This window comes from Syngnathus acus, chromosome 13, assembly GCF_901709675.1.
Source record: "Syngnathus acus chromosome 13, fSynAcu1.2, whole genome shotgun sequence".
Lineage (NCBI taxonomy): Eukaryota > Metazoa > Chordata > Actinopteri > Syngnathiformes > Syngnathidae > Syngnathus > Syngnathus acus.
In genome coordinates, this window is record NC_051098.1 from 8,272,522 (window position 1) to 8,296,818 (window position 24,297).

Genomic DNA, 24,297 nt, shown 5'->3' on the forward strand with positions numbered 1-24,297 from the left:
TAATAAACATTTGAACTGGTAAATTTTGCTTCTAATTTTCCCTGAATTATTTGTTTTAAGTTGTGGTAATTACTGGACGTAATTTGTTTCGGTTTTTGTGCAGTGCACGGCTCACGAATGAACTAGATCGGCTTCCGTTGTTTTTTGTCCACGTGACCAACGATCGACCAATAGGAAATACAAAGGAATAGTTTGCGGAAATAAATCGGAAGCGTGCTATTTCCGAACAACAGGAGGTGGTGGCAAAACACTTTTATACCGCATTTTAACATTTTAAGGATTTGGGGGCACGGCAGCAAACGATATTGTTAATTGTTTTGTATTACGCCTGGTAATAACTTACGTACCAGTAATGTCCAAATCGACGGCGAAGCACCCGAAAGAAAACGACTCAAAACAATTGCCAATCTACAAGCATAAAGCTAAACTGGTACAAGCAGTGAAAGAAAGCACTTTTTTAGTGGTCACCGGTGAGACTGGCAGCGGAAAAACGACGCAGCTTCCGCAGTATTTGTACCAAGCAGGTATCGTCTTACCGTTATTGTGATGGAATGTGTTTTACACCGTGATCGCCATCCCAGGGCTAATATATGCACCGGTTTAGTTTACGTGGTGTGTGATGTGTTTCATTGGCAGGTTTTTGTAAAAATGGCAAAATTTGCATCACCCAGCCACGCCGGGTGGCTGCCATCACTGTGGCACAGAGGGTTGCCCATGAGATGCAGTGCACTTTGGGAAGAGAGGTGGGCTACCAAGTGCGCTTTGACGACTGCACGACGCAGGTGAGCGAGCACCTCAGAGCTACGCCTTGCAGAAAGTGTTGTGAGACTAAGTTATGTGACGTTACAATATCATTGATACAGGACACCGTGTTGAAATACATGACTGATGGCTGTTTGCTCAGAGAGGTCCTGGCAGACCCTGGACTGTCTCACTACAGTGTTGTGGTTTTGGATGAGGTCCACGAACGAAGCCTCAACACCGTGAGTCACCATATCCTCTTGAATGCAAATTTTGAATCAGCCCTTGTTTTTTTCTGTAGAACATAATAATAAAATGAATAATAGTAATGACCATCATGAGTCTTCAAATGTTGCATACATTTTGACTGTCTTTTCATTGCAGGACATCCTCTTGGGTTTACTGAAGAAAGTCTTTTCTAATCCAAATGAAGCTATGAAGGGCAGAGCTTTCCCAGTGAAGGTGTTGGTGATGTCCGCCACCATGGAAACAGACAAACTTTCAGCCTTTCTTGGTGACTGCCCTGTATTTACTATCCCTGGAAGGACTTTTCCTGTCACCTGCACGTTGGGCACTGCTGTGGGACCTAAAGACCTTCAAAGCACGGGCTATGTGAAAGAGGTACCCAACTTTTGATGCAACTAAGTGTTATGATATCTTATGGCTAAAATAGAAACACCTCTCAGTTTGAGTTTTGTTAACCTTTTGAGCCTTATATTTGTAATTACATAATATTTAGTTTGAAGTCCAAATTGTACCACTTTGGAGGTTCACCTTTTCCTTTCTTTCTGCCAGTGTCACTCCAAAGTACTGTTATATTTTGAAGACCAGGATTACTAATGAAGTTCTTGTTGCTCTCCAGGTTGTGTCTGTGGCCCTGGATATTCACACCAGTGAGAAGGCTGGCGATATTCTTGTGTTTTTAACAGGTCCGATACAATCATTACTTGACGTATAAATATGAAGACATCAAACTGTATTGATCTTACCATGTTTGACAGGTCAAGTGGAGATCGAACGGGCCTGTGACTTGCTGTTTGAGAAAGCAGAGTCTATAGACTACCGCTATGATGTACAGGACAAAACAGTGGATGGGCTTCTTATTTTACCCCTTTATGGTTCCATGCCAACTGGTAAATATATACAACAGCTGTTATGCACTTTGCTCTATTAAGAATATGAAATATAATATTTTCTCTGATAAATACAATGGCACTTTGACAAGTTTTCCGTGTATTTTTTTTTTTTGCTCTGCACTCTACTGTTGGTTTCTTTCTCAGTCCTATATTAAGTCGTTTTGCACTGGCCCTGTATATCATGATGTGATACCATAGGTCTCAATTATTTAAAAAATAGATATTTATTAATATTTAAAAATATTTGGGTAGAGCCCGAGAAACCCTGGAATACTCAATAGTGTCGATCAGCAACCGATTTTACATAAAATGTAATATGTCTGCCGGTTTATCGGATCAGATATGTTCAAAGTCACTTAGTACCTTTGTATGATCCTTCTTTGTCCTCCTCACAGAACAACAGCGGCAGATCTTTCAGCCTCCTCCTCCAGGAATAAGGAAATGTGTGGTGGCCACCAACATTGCTGCCACATCTCTCACCATCAATGGCATAAAGTGAGCGTGCTGCTTCGGTTTATCCGTTTCAGTAATGAGCCAAATAAGAAAGCCATTCAAGTTGCCAGGTTGTGTTTTCAGGTACATCATAGACAGCGGCTTCGTGAAACAACTGAACCACAACTCCAGGGTGGGCATGGACGTTTTGGAAGTGGTGCCAATTTCAAAGTGAGTTATACCTCATGATGGGTCAATCTTACTTTGCCACCAACAATAGACTCATTTGATTGGTGATTGTCTGCCGTTAGGAGTGAAGCTCAGCAGAGAGCGGGCCGAGCTGGAAGAACCTCAGCTGGCAAGTGTTTTCGCATCTACACCAAGGAATTCTGGGAAGAATGCATGCCAGAATATACCATTCCTGAGATCCAGAGGACGAGTCTGACTGCGGTGGTCCTCACTCTCAAGTGCCTGGGTGTTCACGATGTCATTCGGTACACTTAATTTGTCTACTCAAGGTTCAAATACAATCGGTTCTGTGAGAGTGGTTGACTTGATTTCAAACTCATATTAAAAGACTACATTACAGATGATTTAATTAAAAAAAAATCTATATCTACGTATCACCACAACATGCTTCCTTGACACCAATTACTACTTTTCAATTATCCAGAGCTTCCGTGACATCTCGTAGGCATAGGAACGAGCACAAAAGTTATGCATGCTGCTTTAGGTCAACTGCAGTCTCAACAGTTGCTGACAGGTTACGTTGTTTAGCCGTGGTCTTTTTTTTTTTTTCCTCCAAAGGTTCCCCTATCTGGACCCGCCAGAAGAGAGGTTTATCCTGGAAGCGTTGAAACAGCTCTACCAGTTTGATGCTATCGACAGGTTTGTTTGTGCACTCTTTGCCTTTTTTTTTGGTATGCTTAACTCAACCGAGTTGGTTCTCACAAGAGACTTGTCTGCCAGGAGAGGTCGAGTGACTCTTCTGGGGGAACTGATGGTGGAGTTCCCCCTGCAGCCGGGCCTCACCAGAGCCCTGCTCAAAGCCGCCTCACACGGCTGCCAGGACCTTCTGCTTCCCGTGGCTGCAATGTTGTCCGTAGAGAATATCTTCATCCGGCCTGGTAATGTGGTATTCTGTATCACGCGTCAACATTGCAATGCATCTCAACCGCATGAAGCTCCTCAACTCGATTCGGCAGGAGCCAACCAACATTTTTTGGTGAAAAAGAGCTTGCACTTCATCTTGCCTGCTTTATTGCTCATCTAGGCCATCCTGAGAAGCAGAAAGAGGCTGATAAGAGTCACAGAGAACTGGCGGCTACTAGCGGCGGTGTAAACGACTTTGGTACACTTCTTAGTGTGTTTCAACAGTGTAAATCCAGGTACTGTTCATAAAATGAGCATAGCTTCTTTGTTCTATTTTATGTTTATGTAATGGTTTTCTTACTCCTGTATTTTCCAGCGAAAGACCTTCAATGTGGTGCAAGGAGAATTGGGTCCACTGGAGGGCGCTCAAGTCTGCTTTTAGTGTGGAGACTCAGCTTCGTGACATCCTCCTCCGCTTGCAACAAGTATTGTAAAGCAATTATTTGAATACATTACCCAGAGCTGTGGTAACTCATGCTGCCTGTTAACGTGTATTAATTGCGTGTTTATAGAATAGAATATCATTTATCATTTCAGAGGAGAGATTTCCCTGTGGATAAATTTGATGGCAATAAGAAGGAACTCTTTAGACGGTGTCTGTGCATGGGATACTTCACCAATGTTGCCAGAAGGTAATATTAGGATTAAATGCAAATTAAAGGCTGTTTGTTCATGTTCAGTAGAACCTCAAAGGTTGTTGTTTAATTTTCCATTTGCTCAACTTTCAAATGAAAATTTCCCATTGAAATCAAATTATATTTGGAATAATTTCTTCCAAAGTCCAAAACGGTCCCCACTGTAAAAACCTGATTTACCTTGTTCAATTCTCATCAGTAATTAAATGTTCTGTTGCTCAGATTTAAGTGGCGTGTAAAGTAGTGTTCTGTATCAATTTATGTTCAGCAGTGCACAGAACACTAATTACTCTTTTTGTTTTTTCTTTTTTTCTTTTTTACCTTGCGTAGATCTGTTGGCAAAGTATTTTGCACAATGGATGGTCACGGGTCCATGGTTCACATTCATCCATCATCATCGGTGAGATTATTAAAAATGTTTGCGTACCATGTATTAAACTGTCACGGTTTATACTTAAAATAATATCCTCTGTGACCTTTTTGTTCTCAGTCGTTTGAGAGGGAGATGGAGCTGGATTGGATTCTTTTTCATGACGTGTTGGTGACATCACGAGTGTACGTCAGGACGGTATGTCCCATCCGATACGAGTGGGTGAAGGATCTGCTGCCTAAATTGCACGAGGTAGACGTTTATGAACTAAGCAGCGTGGCCAGAGAAGAAGTCACTGATGAAGAGGTTACCAGGTGGGAGACGAGGGAGGCCGCCAAAAGGCAATCAGGTCTGTAGGATTGTTTTTAAATCCACTATATTTTAGGGAATTACCACTTTCTTGCACGTGTTGAGTGTTGCCATTTTATTTCAGAGATTTCGGCTGAGGATGCCTTGAAGAAAGTGGAGAAGCGAAACGATGAAAATAGTGTCAGTGATGCACGCGTTCGCTATCTTCAGCGGAAGCTGCAAAGACAACAGAATAAAGTTATCTGAGAATGTGTTTGTCCTAATAGTGAGGAGAAACAATGTACTAGTTCAAAGACAGTACAGCGCATTCGTAGGATAGCAAATGCAAAACTACGTTGCCATATGCATGGATGTAATGGACCCGATTTAGTGTCCAGCAATTTTTAATTACATCCTGACAATAGATATTTTTGATAATTTTTTTAATAAAGCATATATCTTCATACATTCCTTCCATTTGTGAGGTGCCTGGTTTATTCATTTGGTGACATTGGCTACTTTTAGTGACATTTCAGCTTTGCTTGATATATGCTCTCTGGTGAAAAACATTAAAAATTTGACTTTATCTCTGACACATTAATCATCCATTTACTAATGTCAGACTGGCTTTTAATACATTTTTTCAATCATGCAGGCCTAGAGTAGTTCATAATTTAATTTTAATCCCTATCTTGATTGTAATTCTGTGTGGTGTGTGTGATCCCTCTTCTGGAGGAAAAAACAATTACATTTTATGTTTTGTCACACACACCGTAAATGCGGGAATCGAACTCACGGTGCCGGCACACATGACAGGTGAGTGTACCCCTACATACACGTCCAGGTGATCGCTCGTTTATGGCCTCCTCATACGTCACTTCCGACGAGAGCCTGCGGAGCTACTATGCTGCATGCCTGCTCGCTCACTTGCCTGGCTGGGAGGGGACGGAGCGGAGGCAGGAGACACGCTCGCCTAAACCAACAGAGACGCGGTTTAACATGTCCACGAGTTGAATATTATTTATAGCCGTCTTTTTACGCTCTCTAGTCCACCAAATCGCCCCTCTCTCGCTCTCGCTTTCTCTCTCTCCCTCTCTCTCTCTCTCTCTCTCTCTCCCTCTCTCTCGCTCTCTCTCTCACACTGGCTCGCTTAGGTTACAAACCGAGCACGCCGCCGCCGCGCTGTTATTGTGAGGAGAAAAACAAGCTAGTCGGCTAAGCTTGTGTGATCATTGACAGAGTTCAATACACACAAGCAGAGAGTGATAAACGGCGGAGGGCGGTTTGCACAGCCCTACTCGCGGAACTCTTGGAGAAGTGGGAATATTTCTTAGCGGAGGTAAGTAATAAAGTGGGGAAGAGTGGGCAAAAAAACCCGGCGTGGTGGTAGTAATAATAGAACGGCAGACAAGTCAGGAGGCTAGCTCGCGTGCTAAAGTAGCTGTTAGCTCGGGGTGCTATTGAGGTTAGCTGCTTTGTTTGTTCGTAAATGTCACGCACGCCTGCCCCGGAGGCCAGCCTTGCTGTGTGGGAGAAATTCGTTTGAGCGTGGGAAGCAATTTTCCGCCTTCTGGACCCTAAGCGACACTGTTCTCTGACCCGTGCTAGCTTAGCTTTTAGCCTCCACGCTAAACGGTTGGGGACGTGTTATGGTACTGATATGCGACATGCTTTTCACAAGTTAATGACAGCACTAATTTTCTCGCTTGGCCGTATAGGTACACTACGCACTTAAGTCGACTTTCAAGAGTGATCGATAATCTATTCTTGCTGCTTTTAGTCAAGTCCTGTTTTGTCACGACGACGGCAAAAGTTTTGTTGTGCTCCATATGTTTAATAGTATAAAGTCACGCACCCTTTGCCCACATTATGACTGTGAAATTGCCTTTAAATAAAATCTCCCAAACTGGTGCTCTATTAGAAACAAATGTTTTTTCCATTGGATTTGCTTTATTTTTCAAGATACGAATATGAATTTGCATAAACATTCAGAGAAATATCAGATACATTATTTTGATTTACTGACATGAGAATTTGTATTTCCGTTTTGCCAGCAAATACACATTAGCCATATTCGTAAATAATAAAGTTTTAAAACGTTTCTAGTAATGTGGCAAGTAGCAGTGAATGTTCTCTTCTCAAATTCATAACAAATAAATTCAGAAAAACAAATAATGACTAAATCACATGACCTATTCTGCTGTTCATTCAGCTCTTCTCGCAAGCAATATTCTATTTGCATTTGGGGTACACCTACTGATCGGCCGGCATCAGAATCGGTGCAGATCTAATTCATTTTAGGAGATCTCTGATTGGCCGATTCCTTACCATAATCTGCGCCGATTTCATCTCCTTCTACAGAGGGATGACAAACACAGCCGCTTGTGCACTTTCAATTGCTAAACGGTAAGAAAGCAAACACATAATGAGCACATTCATACACAAGCTGCTGATGACCACATCTCACACTGTTATTCAGCTAACGGGTTAGCCAATTAACAGCCAGCCAACTTTATGCGCTCCTTCACTGGCACCCACGTCACTCACCAGGCTAGGCCTTTAGCCGTAAGTCACAGATACTACATTAGAAAGTGAGTAAGCAATACCAAGTGGCCAAAAATAATCTTACATGTACGTTGTGTGTTTAGTCATTTTTTTATTCAATTACTCGAGTAATTGCTGCTACAATTGACAGAACACTCAATTGTAAAAATATTCATTAGCTGCAGTCCTCGTACAGGTGAGGCAAGCCAGCCTCTGTGAAAAAATGTATTTGCTGCTTGGGTCAGACCTACTGTGGTTAAAAAGTTTCTATAATGTCAATAAATCAAGTCAGGTATTAAAGGGCACCATGTGCGTTGGACTTCTTTCTTGTCAAAACAATGTGAAAACGATTCAGCTTGTGTTGTCCCTTTCAATTCAGGAATAAAGTCACTCATTTGACAACACGTCTTTTCCAAACTACGGTAGCTCCATATTGTCCGCTGCCATGTTGTTAGTGTCAGTGGGAATGCACTTTGAACTACAGCCGTGAAAAAAAGAAATCAGTTTGGAAGAAATGACAAACTCAAATTGCTCAATGAAATTGATTAAACACCCAGCCCTAACCTACTTATTGCATTTTATGTAAATGTGAAAACACATATTGTGGCAAACATTAATTGGAAGCCAGTAACATTGCATTTAAACTCTTACTGGCACTGCTTGAATAATATTAATCTACTATCTATAACTTGATACTGAGGAAAAGAAGTTAGATGAGGTATCAGCGGTGAGCACTTTCCCATCATGTTGACGTAAATGTCAGATGGTCAGATAGGAAGGAGATGACGTGCACATTTCAGCACTTTTCTGTGTTGTGGGCTGGTGGCGAAACAAGTCGAGGTAAGGACGTGATTGCAATATAGTACTTTAGGAGTGCTAACCCGCAATTCGCAGAAATGTCCTTTGTTCCAGGGAATCCGATTTTGCTTGATGTGTTCACATACACCTCCCCTGGTTGAACTTTAACTCGTTTTAGCACAACCTCACCCATAGAATTAGCAGCTCATACTCAGTGTTTACCTCTCTGTTGTTTTGAGTTGATCCCTGGTACCCGCTGGTATTGTTTTGTCGCGCTTGTCACGGTTACCATTGAGCAATTTGCATAATATGTACTTTTTTGAGCTGCCGTTGCTAGCCGATTTTATGCATGCTAAAATCCAACAGTGATGTGTTAAAAATTGGAGGAGAGAGTCCATATGTTGAAACAAGTAACAATACTTTGAGAAATATAATCTATGTGAATATGCCAGACTCAAACACTGGTACCAGCAACCTCTTGTTAGATGTTCATGCCATTGTGTTCTCGAACACGCATACATGAACTTTTCTGTCAATAATGATGACAAGGTGACTTAAGTCCTTTCACTGTTTTATTTTTTTTCTCTGTCCTTTTCCTTTCCAGGCTTTTTGGACAAGTGTCGAATCTGTGTCACTGTCACTTTCTGGAGCGGTTAGAGTTTAAACAGTTTGCACCAGCTGGTCTGCCGCCCCCTCCCAACCCAGACAGTCTTCTGCCCCAGCATGAATGAAGTCAGCGTTGTGAGAGAGGGATGGCTCCACAAGAGAGGTACTGTATCGCTAATGCTACTGTGTGTTCCCAACGTTGTGAATTTCTGCCAAGCTTGCTCAGCTCTTCTGGGCCTCTCACTGATGAGTGACACACAAGTCAGTCTTAATAACTGATTTTCGTGTATATTTGTGCTAACACTAAATCCATGAAACCCTTTTGAAACAGACAAACATGAATTGCGCCCCGCTTTTGTTTCCTAGGTGAGTACATTAAAACTTGGAGGCCTCGTTATTTCATCCTAAAGAGCGACGGCTCCTTCATCGGCTACAAAGAGAAGCCCGAAGTATCCAGCGATCACAGCCTGCCACCTCTCAACAACTTCTCCGTTGCAGGTCAGTTCTGCATCCCGACTGGTGCATGTGTTGTTCAGCTTTGACATGTGTCCTGCCATGCTTTGGTGAACCTCGCCTCTCATCTTCTTCTCTGGTGGTTCTGTGCTTTGTAGAATGCCAGCTGATGAAGACAGAGCGGCCCAGGCCCAATACGTTTGTTATCCGCTGCCTCCAGTGGACTTCAGTCATTGAGCGCACCTTCCATGTAGACAGCAACGAGGAGAGGTAGGTTTAAAAAGCAAACTGCCATTGAGACCAGTTAGAGTTTCAATAAGTCCTTATAGTTTCCAAATGTTCATTTCACTACCATACAACCTTTAGTAAGTGTGCAGGCAATATTCGAAGTAACATTTGAGCCTATTGACAGTTTTATAAGCAGAAGGTCTACCGACAATGCACCTCTTTAAGTCACATTCGTCTAGAAATGGCCCAAAATTCATAGTATATGGGTAATTTGTGACTGCATTTCATCGGAGTCTTCCCATTGGGCAAATTCATAACATTATATTGAATACACCATCTTTACCGTGCACCCCTAGGAATAAGTACAAAATAAAACCATCCAGTAATGTAATTGGGGCTGGGCGATTATGACCTTAAAATGGCCTTAATAATAAAATTGCAATTTCTCTATCTCCAAAAATCCCATTTCTGATTTCAATCAATTTGTTTTGCTTCAATAAAAAAGAAAGGCAAATAAACGACCGTGACATCATTCAAAATTGATCGTTCGAACGCACCCTTATAAGACCTTCTAAATAATTGACAATTGAATTGGCAATTGAACATCCAAATATGTAAAACAATAAATTGGGAACAAAAACAGGTGTTAGAATCTAAAATATAAGTAAGAGTGTTAAACATCTTTTAACAGATGCAACACGTCTGCCGTGTGTGTCTTCCACACAGCTACTGGCAATAGTCTCTGACTATCGAGTCTCGGCTGCCTAAATAAACTCACACCAAAACTTTCACAAACAATTTGTATCCAAATTTTATGAGCTTTAAGACAGTTGCGCAACAAGAGTTGACGTTCCACTTTAATCTAATGGAGGATGTTTGTGTTGAAACCACGATCCTATCTTGATTTTACCATTGACAAAGTCATCTTGAGAGTTTCAAGTTTGAACCGTAGCGGAACACATGCTCTCGGCCTAAATGAATCATTGTTCTTTAAAGGCAGGGAAATCCATTTTAGAGTGTGATAATTACATTTGTGCTCAAAATAGAATTTGTGGCCAAATTAGACGAGATTACAATCAAGTGGGCACTGTTTATGTAACCTTTGCTAAGTCTTTAAATAACCAACATGGCTTGCTGAGAAATTTTGACAGGTTTGTTTTTTTGCAGTGTATTTTTTTTTTCCAACTGAGTTTCTTTTTAATGCTTAAATGTATGCCATGATCAACTTCATAATACATTGATTATGGGGACATTCACTATCTGAACATGAGGGGACTTTGTCTTTCGAATGTGTTGATGTGCACTTTTGTTTCAGGGAAGAATGGATGCGATCGATCCAGGCTGTGGCAAACAGCTTGAAGAGTCAGCAGCAGGACGAAGAGCCCATGGAGATCAAATTTGGCTCACCGAGTGATAGCAGTGGCGCAGAGGAGATGGAGATTGCCGTGTCCAAATCTCGCTCAAAAGTGGTCAGCTCAAATTTTATTGAGCTTGTGTTTTCAAGCTTCTTGATTCACACCTCACTTAGGGATTATTGGAGGCGTGAATGTGAATTGACGTGTTTTGGTCACTCTGGCTTCTCTGTCATCGTCTCAGCAGACCATGAGTGATTTCGACTACCTTAAGCTACTGGGCAAGGGGACGTTTGGCAAAGTGATCCTGGTGAAGGAAAAGGCTACGGGCATGTACTACGCCATGAAAATCCTCCGCAAAGAAGTCATCATCGCTAAAGTTAGTGCTTATTTTTGTTAAATGTTTTATAAATAAATAAATGTCATGATGTCAGCTACCACTCTGTCATTGTAGATGTTGACCACCACTACTAGTGCAGCACAATTAAGGCCAAAATGATAATCATGATCATTTTGATCAGTGTTGTTTTTTCACAGCACTACTTTTAAACAAACAATAATCGTTTCAGTGCAAAATGAAACTTTAAAATGACTGCATAATCTTTTTTAGAAAAAATTATAATGGACAAAAATACAAAAATGAGTGGGTTGTATCAGGAAGGACTTCTGGTGAAAACATGCGAGTGACTCAGTCTTCCTTCTGACTGAATAAATATGCTTTTATCTAGTTTAATGTCACTTGCCACTGTGGCCACAACAACAGCGACTCTCATCGTGATGCTCCTCGTCTCCATTTATTTTCTCGTACTTTTTTTGTCTTGCCATAACTCAGCAGGAGCCGATTGCTTACTATTTAGGCAGCTTATTGAAGCTCCTGGTGGATTCAATTAATTGTGCAGACCTTGAACTTTCCCACCACATGCACTGGCTGCTCAGCTGACGTGGCCTTTGTAAAGTTGAAGTCAACGGTCGAGAAAGTGCTACGCATAACATTTCACTTTGATTCCCTATAATTGCCATTCGAAAGATGTTGAAGATGAGTCCAATAATATACATTACAGGTCATCATGTCATTTTTATTTTAACGCTACATTATGTAACTTGACATTTAGTGTATTACTGATAGTTTGCATGTGTGCTTACTCTTGTACAAAATGTATGTTTGCTCTAGGACGAGGTAGCGCACACGGTGACAGAGAGCAGAGTCCTCCAAAATACACGACATCCCTTTCTCACAGTGAGTTACCAAACACATTTGGTTCCCCAAAATTCAGCGGTCGTTTATAATCTGAATGATGCTGTAATGTCAATGTTTTCCCCTTTCCACACAGACACTAAAATATGCTTTTCAAACAAACGATCGTCTATGCTTTGTGATGGAGTATGCAAATGGAGGAGAAGTAAGTTATTCTTTTTTCCTCACTTGCACTTGTGTCTATGACGTGTACCAAAAGCATATTCATGCAATGTAGGGACTTATAATTTGTTGTATTTGGTACATTCAGTGTCATGTCTTGGTTCTTTTTCAGCTCTTCTTTCACTTATCCCGGGACCGAGTGTTCACAGAAGACAGGGCCCGATTCTATGGTGCAGAAATAGTATCGGCACTGGAGTACCTACACTCATGCAATGTCGTTTACAGGGATTTAAAGGTAGAGTGTCACACTGCCATATATTTTCCACATTGATAAGGAAGTCATGCGTTTGTCCAAATGTTGGTTGCACGGCTTCTTTTTATAGTCAACAGATGAGCATTTGGCAAACTAGGGTCATAGAAATGGTTTTGTGTGCTCAAAAAAATTCCTTTTACATGCTTGAAATTGTGACATACCCTAAACTAGTAAATACCGAGTTAAAGAATACATTTAATAACATGAATGCACTCGCAAAAGTGTTCCGGATCATCCATAATTGTCCGTAACGTGTAGTGTTACGTAATTATTATTATTATTTTTTTTTAAAAAGTCCAAAGTTGGCTCAAAGCGAACTATTTGACTTGATCTCGATCGCTGCTCGTTTTAATAGTCATATAGAGGTGTCAAATTTAATTAATCGATCAAGTAATACTTATATGATGTATACACACACTGAGCTAACAAGGTCCCGTGATAATGTTCTTGATGAAATGTTAAAAACGTGAATTCAAACAAATTGTTCTGGAAGTGAATTTCAAGGTTGACAATTTTGTACATAGATTTTAATTAGCCCGATGAGATCAAGCGTATTATTACCATTAATATTATCTACTTCTGTCTTTGACGCATTGTCATGGATGCTGTCCACTTGTAACTTAATTGAAGAGTAATTTGACCAGTTTCTTTTTTCAGCTGGAAAATCTCATGTTGGATAAGGATGGCCACATAAAAATAACAGATTTTGGCCTGTGCAAAGAGGGCATCACAGATGGCGCCACCATGAAAACCTTCTGTGGGACTCCTGAGTACCTGGCACCTGAGGTAACACGCATGCTCAACTTGACAAAAGGTTTCACAGCAAAACAGTGTTTGAAAAAGGATCTCCTGACCAAATGATGGAGTAAAACTTTGAGGCATTCTCTTTACTCTGACAGGTACTAGAGGACAACGACTACGGTCGCGCTGTGGACTGGTGGGGACTGGGTGTGGTCATGTACGAAATGATGTGTGGTCGCTTGCCCTTCTACAACCAGGACCATGAGCGACTCTTTGAACTCATCCTCATGGAGGAGATCCGCTTCCCCAAAAACCTGGCTCCTGAAGCTAAGGCGCTGCTGGCCGGCCTGCTCAAAAAGGATCCCAAGCAGAGGTTTGTCCACAGCCTCAACCTCCCTTATTGGATTGCATATCTCAAAAGCTACGGTCCTGTTAGTGTGACTTGACAAAGGTACGAGAAGTGTACATTGGAATCTTCTAAGTGAAAATATAACCCATTCTCTAGTGCGGATCGACTTCTCATTTCTTTCATTCTTCTTTAACCATCTGATTCCTAAAGCACTTTTCTTCATTAAAGTTGCCGAAGAGTTGGAGCCTGTCTCTGCTGACTTTGGGCAAAAGACTGGGGGCAACCTTGACTGGTCAGCAGCAGTCAGTCCACACTCAATCACACCTATGTACAATTTAGTGTCTTCAGTGAACCTAAATTGCTTGTTTTTTTTAACCTGGACAAAACCTACTCGACCACAGGGAGATAATACAAGCCTCACGCAGGAAAACCGGAGATTTGAACCGCTAACCTCGTGAAAGTGGGGCAGATTTTCTAACCAGTAGTTAAAAATAGGAAATGATAGAATATGAATTAATTCAAAATGTTAGTATTTTGTTAGGTATAGTAAAAGAAGGTCACGATTAGGAATATGCAGCCCTCCAATAAAAGATAATTGATAAAATGTTGATAGATGAGGTATGATACAATTCACCAGCGGTATATTTACAGGTGGACTTGATTCGGTTTCATTTAGTAGGATTACGATTCCATATAGTACAGCTGCAGCTTTTGTTATGTTTATTAATATGTAACAAGTTACATGAAAAAGTGGTTCAAAGCCCAAATTATTCTCATTAGTTAAATTTGAAGCCACAACAAAATCACCAGTACAATCAAACTGCTTTATACCTGTTTGTGCATCTCATAAAAATATACTCGAGCACCTTTTGGACCACAGCGGATAAGCATCGATTTCATTCATAACATTCTATAGCAAAGCCTAAAATGTTATTTTTCATTTAAACGTTTTAAGGACTGGATAGATGACATTATCTTTTGGCCACACAGATGCAAGATGATGCATCTGTCCCCATTTGCTGCAGTGCAGTACGTCAATAGAACTTAATTAGTTTTGCACGACCTTCTCTCTCATCTTGCCTTCAGCCAGCACCTACGCAGTAAACCACATTATTTAGGCTTTGTTCCTTGATTTGTTCACGTTTACGGGCTATAAACAAGTACGTCATTGATTGTTGTTTTGGAGGCAGTTCATCGTTTTTCGGGAACTAAAATAGCGTCAGGGTGCTCTGCCCGCAGGCGAGGAAATTACGGATGAATTTGTCTCAAATTGGCCATAACAAGGGAACAGCACATTTTAAGTGCGTTTATTACACGAGCTACGAAATCAGTAGTTGGTGATTGCATTGTTTTTATGTTTGCGTTGTTTCCAGGCTTGGGGGAGGACCTGATGATGCCAAAGAAGTGATGACACACAAGTTCTTCACCTCCATCAACTGGCAGGATGTCTTAGAGAAAAAGGTAACACAAGAGGAAAGGAAGGGGCACGTTTTTCACCTTTTCAGTCCAAAATACTGTCAACGTCAACACTGCTTTGCTTGCGCTTCTGCACAGCTCGTCCCACCTTTCAAGCCCCAGGTCACCTCAGAGACAGACACGAGATACTTTGACGACGAGTTCACAGCACAAACTATCACAATAACCCCACCAGACAAGTGTAAGTATACCTACCATGGTGCGTCACAAATTAATGCAGTCGCACTTTGTGAGACGGGATGGTTCCTGAGGATATCCAGACGATCGCAAAATACAAACAAGAGTAGCGGGAGAAGAATAAATAGTAAATATCAGTTGCAGAAGCTTCTTGTTATTTGCATTGTGGATAATATAATATTTCAACATAGATGTGGTTTATCTACTTTTAATTTGTTTGACTTTGTGTGTGTGTCCCCCACCCCCTCTCCTCCAGATGACACTTTAGACCCAGAGGACTCGGATCAGCGTACACACTTCCCCCAGTTCTCCTACTCTGCCAGCATACGGGAATAGTGGCTCAGACCTTTGACCAAGCAGGCAGCAGGCAGGCTAACACACGACCCAAATCTCACGTTCACACTTGCACTGCTGAGGACAAATCGAATGACACACATACGCACACTGGCACAAGACACATTTTCATCCGGTCACTCACCTCCACTCACCCAACATGCATACAGACACAAATGCACTCACAAACCAGCAGAGAATCATGTACACAGTGAACACGGAGGCTCTGTGTATTTGCGAGTGATGGACCTCATTGGGGTTAGATGTGGACAGATGGGCAGCTTTGTCTCCAAACAGCCTCTCAGGGGGACCCCTGCTGCACTACACTGGGCACACTTTGAAACCAGGTTATGCCAGCAAGTACCAGCTCGTTACCAGCCGTAAGACACACAGCCCTGACTCGTAGACTGCATCTTGTGTAGACACCTTATATTGACACCATTTTTAAAATCAGAGGAATGGGAGCGAGATTAGGTGGTAATTGACCAATTTTAACTTCATCAATTGAACGGGAGAGAAATTAGGTGATAATTGACCAATTTTAACTTAGAGTGTTACAGTTTTAAAGATAAAGCCATATTTCTGCTATTTTTTTAATAAGTGCTCTTTCTGGAACTTGCTGTTACAAATCAATTGAGTGTGTGAGTGTGAGAGAAGATGGGGGTAAGGTTGCCATTTCTGTGGATGCACTGCATGTGTGTCACGTCCGAATGAATGTGTGAGAGAACCTACGAACAATTTTATTTTGCAACCATCCTGTTTGTCTGATTTCATGGATGCTGGAACACGGGCAAGCAAGGACACTACACAGTGATGGCTTACTTAAGGGAACAAATGTTATTTATGGAAAGAAAAAAAAAAAAAAGCAAGCGGCTGAGTGCTAAATTGACGCTTTGACTTCTCTTGCATGGCTTTTTAAATTGTATTGCTTAAAAAATGGTGAGACACTCGAAGGGCCCATGTAGCTTGTGTGTCACAATCACTCAGTAACATGAACAAGTTGAAGGCCACTTGCCCGGTGTGTTAAGAGAGACAACTTGACCTCAGCCATTCACCACCATCAGTCCAGTCATCTTCACTGCCAGGCTTCATTCAGTTTTCTCCCATTTTTTTTTTTTCTTCATAATTTCAGCGCAAGTTATTTTTATTTTAATGATTTTAAACAAGCCATTTGAATGTTTTCATGTTTAAAAGCAAGAAGTGTTAATATTTATAATGCCCCCACCTCAAAACAAAAAAACACACACAAAACAATTGACTGACTTAGTGGATGTTCAACACTTCAAATAATTCCACGTTAGATGTTGGTTTTGTGTTTTCTGGGAAATTGTGTCTCCCAAATACTTCAACCTCTATCTGTCCGGAGCATGCAGCTTCAAAACAACCAGATGCCACATGAGCTGCTCGAGCAACCTCAACACAGGGGCATACTAATCATTGACCCCTTCTACACCTGTATTTTTATACCCTTGTCCCATGTCGATCTTCTGTATAAACAGCACCGGCATACATATAATTGGGGTGGAGGGCAGGTCTAACCAGCAGTTTACTGCCTTACCTACGCCCAGCCTACGTGTTTGTAACGAAAATCCGCAGTTGTGCTGAAAGCAATTATTGCTGTCTGACAAGTGTTCTTTTTTTATCACACCAGACACAGGGGCTGTTGCAGGCAATATCCTGCTTCGCTGGGTTCTGTGTGAAAGGTAAATGGAGATAAATGCCAGATCTTCTCCAAGGGCTCTTAGCAGGATCTCTGTAAAAGAGTCCCATTTCAGCTGATGTATAATTTAGTCAAATCAAGTTCTGGCCAGATTTGTTTAGGAAATTGTGCTTATATTTTATTCTTTCTGGAGAACATGCTGGCTAAAATTTGAACTTTGCTAAAGGAAAATCAAGTCCTTTTATTTTTGTTTGTATGTCATTCTTTGTGTTTTGTTTTCCCCTTCTTTTTGTCCATATATTTCTAAAGAAAAATTGGAAAATGTTATGTTAAGCATACATTCTATAAAATATATATTAAAATGTTTTAAACTTTCTTTCTTCATTTTCATTTTATTGGTTTTCTACGGTGGCCCCCGAAGTGCAAGACAACAACAAAAACTAAACACAGCATTTTTTTTTTTTTAAAGAACAAAAACAACACAACAGCAAATGAAAAAAAAAACACTACAAATAGTTTGACAAAACATTTAAAACATATTCATTCACACACAAAATTAAACTCAATAGAAAATTAAAGGAATAAAAGCAAAGGATGAACACGTCGTTACAACAAAAAATAACAAAATAAAACAAAAAGCAAATACAGCAGCAAATAAAGAAAAATACAAACTCTAAGCACAAAGCAAATCAAAAAGCAATTAACAAAAAAATTCAAAAACGAATCACATTAAATTAAAAAATAAATAAAACACTGACAACCAAAACGTTACGTGAGGGAGGTCAGACTCGTTGCTGATTGGATCACTTGTTGAGTTTTCATTATTTTTTTCTCAACGTGCTGTCATAGTGGGTACGTTATATTTGTTATTTATTTTTAATTTGTTATGTTTAGTTATTTGTTGTTGTGTTTTGCACTTGAGGGCCACTGTAGATTTTCACCGACCACACCTCACATTTCAGCTACTAATTGTTTTTTTTTGACATATTTATTTAAAAATAATGGAAGCCAGACAGAACTAGATCCTAAACCATGCAGCTCACTGAACATCCTCATGATCTTATAATTTACTATCATCCTTTTTGTGAGTGATGGTGTGATTGTGAAATGCTTAAGTGAAAGTTTAAAAAAAAAAAAAAAGCATTTTAAGTGATTGCGCAAGGCGACTAGGCTTCATGCGGATGAAGGGGTGGGGAACCATGCAAATCTCTTAACAATTTACAATCGACCACTAGGACTGTACAATATTGGGAAAATGGGGTATGAATGTTGGCTCTAGCAATATCATATTTTGGTATTCAACATGTTCCTACAGAATGACATTTTATTATCTAAATGTACAAAACAAGCTAGCTCAATGTGCTCTTAGCTAATTAATTGTAATTCCCCTAGATAAAGTCCTACTATAAAGTGACAATGTACATTTCTGACTGGTCGACTTCAGATAAAGAAAATAAATTATTGCATCTTTTTGCAATATGCCCATTACATAGGCCATTATCGTGATTGATATTTTATATTCTTCAATATATTGTTCATGCAGCCCTATCCCCACCCCCTTGTTTTTAGTGGAGAAAATAGATTGAACGTTTATCATTGACGAGTCTTGAGGCTTTGTTTTTTAAGAAAAAAATCACAATGTGTGCCAATAATACTTTTAATCATTTTCTGGCTGACCCGGTCCATATCCCTTGCGAATAATAAACATTTGAGAAACGTTTGTCAAAGGCCCCCCACACACATAGAACCAACAATATACAGCAATGCAAAATGTTTGCTGGCTGCGATTTATTTTTCATAAAGGCCTTAATTGAAATGAAAACCCTAATCTGAAAATGGTTCCTCACCCCTGCTGTGATCAAATGGTTTTGAATCGCCTGCTGACAACTGCAGCACCTCGTCTCACCGGCTCAGGCACCACCGTCACAGCCTCTAGCCTCGTGTCCTGCTTTAGAGTGGGTCACCACCTGGACATCAGAACTACTGCACTGATGGACTCCACTGTGGATTTGCCTTCATTTGCTGCCACGGCCATAAGGGGGCGCTGCTAAACATATTTTGGGATATTTTTGGTTATGAAGCCATTCACTGATAGCCTGGTAAACCAGACCCAACGCTGTTCCAGCGATTGGTCCAGGAGTCGCTTTGATGCGCATTTCTGAGGTTTGCAAATAGATCATTTGAAGGAACCACTCAGCAAAGAGCAAAAGTCCACGTCTTTATTTCGAAAGACTGGGTTACTGACGTTTCAATGACTCTGTGTTTCTAGTTATTACACTGAATTAAAATACCGTCTCTCTGGTGTGCCATTTTGAGTATTGTAAGGATGAACGTATGGCACAGAAGAGTGATGTACACGAAGGATACATCACAGCAAGTAAACGAATTTGATTTGTCGGTTCATTATGAGTCGAGACAAGTCCTTTCCACCAGACCCATTCGGTGGTACAGCATTGGGTCTGGCTTGCCATGCCAATACGCTGAACCTCGCTGCTAGCCATGCTTTAAAACATTACTTTACGGCGAAACATGCAAGTGGACCTCTCCTGCGGGGCATATGCTGGCACAACAAGTGCCTCCTCACTATCATTGTGTAAAAGGGCAGCAACACAAAAAAGCTGATGGAGAATGCAACATAATAAGTGCGGGAGCTGTGCAGCTTTTGTAGAATTTGATTTGCAGCTTTATCTTGCTTCTCTTTGTATTTGAATGTGATCATCAGTCACGAATGTCACACTGGATCCTGGTGTAACAAGACTTTCATTTTTTCTGTCTTTTTGTTTATTGCTATTAGTTAAGGCTCAGAGAGCTATTAAAAAAAAAAAGCAATCTTTTTAAAGGTAGGAAAATGTCCTATTGGGCAGGACCAGCCTGCCATTTGCAAGACAATGTAACGGGTGAAACCTGCTACAATACAGTAGCTAATGACATTTGCATTGATAATGTGCCAGTAAACATTTTTACTGAACCAGCCTCTGTGTGTATGTGTATTTTGAATACATTTTTACTCCATTTAAATGTACAGTTTGAGTTCACACATTAACATTTCCTTATGTATGTGTGTGTGTGTATATATATATATATAATATATATATGCTAGGATCTTCATCACAGCTCTGAGGTTTGATGTTCAAATCTCTGCTCTGTCCTACCTGTACCTGTATGAAATTTCTTCAGGTAATCGGACCAGATCAAAAGCACTGGTTGGCCGTATATGGCCCACAAGCTGTATGTTTCTCACCGTTGGTCAAAGAAGGTGCAGGATTTAAAAATAAATATTTAGAAAATTAAATTAATCTTAAAAAACAGAATGCACGTTTAAAAACTGAATACATAAATTAATCCAATTAAGCTACAGCGATAGGTGAGACCGGAAGTCGTGATCTGGCTACTGGCAAGTGACGTCACCACGCCAATCATCCCTGTCTCGCCCACCTGCGACGCCTGGCCTTCATTATAATTAACGCCAGTGGAAGCGAGCCATGGCGTCTCTTCGTGTTGCAGCCCTCCGTCGACACCTGTGCGTAAGTAGCTGCAGTGGCCGGGCAGGGAATTCCGTCTCCGGCTGTGGAAATGGCCAGGACCGGGTTCTGCGACTCCAAGCCCCTGCTGGACTTACACAAGGTCAACGTGAGCTCGAAAATATTACTTATTCACCTTGGTCATGGCGCTTTTTCCTCTCTACTTTTTCCCGTCAGAAAATGTTAATAGATGAAATTATCTATCCAACTTGTATTAATTTATATTATAAGAGCAATCTCCTTGTCACCCTTTTTTTTTTTTTTTTTTTTTTTGCCTCTGTAGGCGGACGAGAGGCGAGTCGGTATAAGAACTTTGCCGACTGTCTTTGGGACCACCGATTGCTGGCAGCCATTGGAGTCCAGATTGGTGCCTGTTAAGAGGGAGCCAGAACCCAGATGGGTACTTGTGCTGCCCTCCCTCTCTACAGTACAAAACTTCAATTACTAGTCTGAAGTCGTCACATCTATATGTTAAACACTCAATGTTGCTATCTAAAACTTTAAAGGTTCCAGGCAAGTTATTACATAAATACATATTTTTTTTTAAAAAACAACTAAATATTGGCAAATGCAGAGATAGTGGATCTCATTTGTAGCATTAACTGGTATGTATTTAAGTGTAAATTGATGTTGACCACTAATGGTAACATGTTAAAATGAGGTTTATTTCAGCTAGATGGTTTGGGTTCCCTGCCATTTTCTGATCTTTTTGTATTTAAAAAAGGTAGGTTTTGCATGCTGAGTTGAGTTCTAGTGAGGAATGCTGAAGTTCACATATGCTGACCAAGTTATGATGCTTGGGGTTTTCTTTTTACGTTTTTGGTTTTATCTGAATTGTAGAAAGCAACCCATATCCTTTTATAAAAGTGTATGTACTCTTTCAGGACAAGATGTTATTGGCCAAAGTTAGCAATGGCATTTTTGTGGGGTTCAATGACAAAGCATGGACAGTCTCATCTGGCAGCATCATTCATGCCAAAGGTATTGAATCAAAAATGGAGTTGGATTTGCTTGTACTTTACTGGGCCCTCTTTTCAATGCGTATGTACCAGATGGATTTCTGGAGGAGCCTTTGCGACTTTACCCTCGCAGCCTGCAGGGCTTCCACAACCTTCAGGCGCTGGTGCCCAACTTGCTGCGCCATGAAGTTGAGATCGCCTTGGAGAAGTTGGGCCTCGTATGGGACCGCACGTTTGCCTGGGAAATGTTCTTAGATATGATGGTGAGGCTGAGCTTAGAGACATAATGTGCATTTTGTTAACCATTTACATCGGCTCCCTTGGCTCATTTGTTGCTTGGACAACCTCTGCGACCAATCATGTGCCACTTAATCAGAAGTTAATGCTGTTGACTTTTGTTGGGCTCAGAATCATTCAATGCAGCTTTGCTTGCCTTGGGTAAATTAAGCCCAGTGTTGCATGAAAGTGGAAAGAAAGAGCATATTTATCTGTGTGCAGAGAAGTCAAACTTGGCACTCTTTGCCCAACACTGAGCTGCCGAGACACTTCACTGATGCAACTCGAGCTGTCCTGGTTGACTGGCTGATTCAAGTCAATGTGAGTCTACACGGCCTCCGTGAAAGAATGTCAAAATGTAGCCTTTTGTTTTTCACCCCGTAAAGGAAAATATTCATTACCTCACTATCCCAGTAATTCTAAAATAAGTTTGACACTATATGCATGTCTCTTACGGCAGTCTTTTGCCTTTGGAGTTGATCTCCAACTTGGTTGTAATTTTGTGAAAAGAAATGTTAGGAGTGGCAGTTTTTTTAAGATGGGACAGTCACTCATTCCCCAGCCCTCTGTTCGATGAAAAGTACTTTTCCATCTGGCATCTAATTTTCTGCTTACAATGTGGTGTGTGAAAACAGAAATGATAGTATTTCTTGTTTTCTAAATTAATTTAAATTGATGAATTGAGTAATTATAATGGAATTAAAGGTGTTCATAAATAAAATACAAGTATTGGTATTGTTAAAATGGATTATAATTTTAAAATGTTCATAAATCAACTTATTCATGGTACAAATTCAAAACAGAATCATCAAAATTGGTATTTTACATACACAATTGACCTATTTTGCTTCTACTGGCCATCCGCTTTCAAATCAAATGTTACCCTTGAGCACAAGTTTGAATTATCACTTGAACTATGAAGTGTAACTCAACCCCCCATTGTTTTTCTGTACTGCTAACCTGACAAGCACAATATTTTCTTGATCATTTAATTTGGAAACTAAATTCCCCCTTAAAATCGTTGAGGCCATCAGATCCTTTTCTAGCGTAACAATAGTTGACCAAAAATATGATTTGATCCACTCGAACGAATGATGCTGAAATGTAAGCCATGTATTCATGTCTCCTCTTAGGAGATGTTACAGTTCCAGGAGGAGACGCTCTATCTGGGCATTTACCTCCTCAACCGCTCCCTCCGTCAGGTCAAAGTAACCACGGCTAACCTACAGCTCCTTGGCATAGTCTGCCTCTTTCTTGCTGCTAAGAAAGAGGAGTGTCTACTCCCTGAGGTTTGTTTGCTTGAGCCTCCTCATCTGAAAACCAGTTGATTTGAATCTGACCATCTTCTCTTCCTCAGGTATCTGGTCTGTGCTACTTAATGGACCATACCTACACCAAGCATCAGCTCCTGCGCATGGAAAGAAAAGTCCTCACTGGGCTTAAGTTTAACTTGTCCTACTGTCCCCCGTTGCATTTCCTATTGCTGCTCGCCTCCATTGCCCGCTGCAGTGCTCAGGTGACTGGTAATTCCTTTTAGATTAATACCAGAGAAAAGGAAATGCTGCCTCTCTAAGCAATGTGTCATCACTTTGATTTGTACTACCAGATGGTGTGGATGGCCCGCTACCTGCTCGAGTTGTCACTCCTGGAGGGTCAATGTGTGGTGTTTCTGCCCATGCAGTTGGCGGGGGCGGCCCTTTGCTTGGCCCGCCAAGTCCTGCGGGAGCCCCTGACCCCGGAGGCCGAGGCTGCCTGGTGTCTAGCCTCCGGCCTTCACGCTGGCAGGTATGCGGCTATTTGTTTTCACATTTGTCATCGTTTTAATCAACTTCTGCTTTGCTTGTAGTGAGACCGTCCTACTGAGAATAATGCAAATTCTGGCTGGTGCTGCAACTACAGCGCACACCCGAGAGACCTGTGCTACTTTTATCAAATTCTCCTCCCCGGAAACCATGCTTGTCAGCAGACACCCTGGTCTTAAGAACGTCTCTGCCCTGATGGGTGTGTGCACTTGACTTGCACTTGTGTCCTTATGCTATACAGTACAGCGATGACACTTGTTCAACTTGACTCCTTTGACCTGGGGAGGAAGAAGGGTGAAAAATATGACAGCAAGCATTGTTACTAGCCTAATGTTTGCTTCCATTTTATGATTGCAGCACATTTAGAAAATATTTGTAATTGTGTTTTTGTGGAGTGGGCTGTTTGTCAAATTTAACTTTTAATGCTGAAAAAATAAAGTGTCTGTTGCAAACTACTTGAGGAATTATGTGTTGTACCCAAACCAAGTCACTAATATCCTCACAGCATGTTCAAGAGTTGAGTTTTTGTGCAATGTACGATGCAATGCCTTTTGTACATTGTGCTTGTTGATGCTGGCGCTGTGTGCAGCCTGTAGTG

At 40.9% G+C, this 24,297-nt stretch overlaps 3 protein-coding genes across 6 annotated transcripts; all 3 read left to right on the forward strand.

The window, feature by feature from the left end:
- The first annotated feature begins 188 nt into the window (after window positions 1-188).
- Window positions 189-5,227, forward strand: dhx40 (DEAH (Asp-Glu-Ala-His) box polypeptide 40). Of its 2 annotated transcripts, none has more exons than XR_005099805.1 (17): window positions 189-524; window positions 637-782; window positions 864-983; window positions 1,126-1,362; window positions 1,604-1,670; window positions 1,743-1,874; window positions 2,273-2,372; window positions 2,454-2,540; window positions 2,621-2,803; window positions 3,117-3,197; window positions 3,279-3,436; window positions 3,583-3,697; window positions 3,778-3,891; window positions 3,999-4,093; window positions 4,427-4,496; window positions 4,587-4,815; window positions 4,900-5,227. XR_005099805.1 is itself a non-coding variant. In XM_037267236.1 (17 exons), exons 1-17 carry the CDS (start codon window positions 353-355, stop codon window positions 5,019-5,021), a joined length of 2,223 nt encoding a protein of 740 aa, XP_037123131.1. In that variant the 5' UTR covers window positions 190-352; the 3' UTR covers window positions 5,022-5,227. The 2 variants fall into 2 exon arrangements, 1 of the variants encoding a protein (XP_037123131.1); XM_037267236.1 differs by having other exon boundaries at window positions 190-524; window positions 3,778-3,886.
- Window positions 5,228-5,663: 436 nt separating this feature from the next.
- On the forward strand, window positions 5,664-16,729 carry akt2 (v-akt murine thymoma viral oncogene homolog 2). 2 transcript variants are annotated; one of them, XM_037267238.1, is made up of 14 exons: window positions 5,664-6,093; window positions 8,701-8,865; window positions 9,069-9,200; window positions 9,314-9,425; window positions 10,699-10,852; window positions 10,983-11,114; window positions 11,907-11,972; window positions 12,067-12,135; window positions 12,265-12,387; window positions 13,063-13,191; window positions 13,305-13,519; window positions 14,869-14,956; window positions 15,050-15,152; window positions 15,405-16,729. In XM_037267238.1, the coding sequence occupies exons 2-14, from the start codon at window positions 8,820-8,822 to the stop codon at window positions 15,482-15,484; spliced, it is 1,449 nt and encodes a 482-aa protein (XP_037123133.1). In that variant the 5' UTR covers window positions 5,664-6,093; window positions 8,701-8,819; the 3' UTR covers window positions 15,485-16,729. The 2 variants fall into 2 exon arrangements, with proteins under 2 accessions (XP_037123133.1, XP_037123132.1); XM_037267237.1 differs by having other exon boundaries at window positions 5,665-6,093; window positions 10,980-11,114.
- A 3,517-nt stretch (window positions 16,730-20,246) lies between these two features.
- On the forward strand, window positions 20,247-24,116 carry LOC119132322 (cyclin P). 2 transcript variants are annotated; one of them, XM_037267486.1, is made up of 9 exons: window positions 20,247-20,765; window positions 20,946-21,089; window positions 21,547-21,643; window positions 21,715-21,884; window positions 22,120-22,218; window positions 23,031-23,186; window positions 23,255-23,413; window positions 23,504-23,682; window positions 23,744-24,116. In XM_037267486.1, the coding sequence occupies exons 1-9, from the start codon at window positions 20,715-20,717 to the stop codon at window positions 23,910-23,912; spliced, it is 1,224 nt and encodes a 407-aa protein (XP_037123381.1). In that variant the 5' UTR covers window positions 20,247-20,714; the 3' UTR covers window positions 23,913-24,116. The 2 variants fall into 2 exon arrangements, with proteins under 2 accessions (XP_037123381.1, XP_037123382.1); XM_037267487.1 differs by having other exon boundaries at window positions 20,946-21,062.
- The last annotated feature ends 181 nt before the right edge of the window (window positions 24,117-24,297 follow it).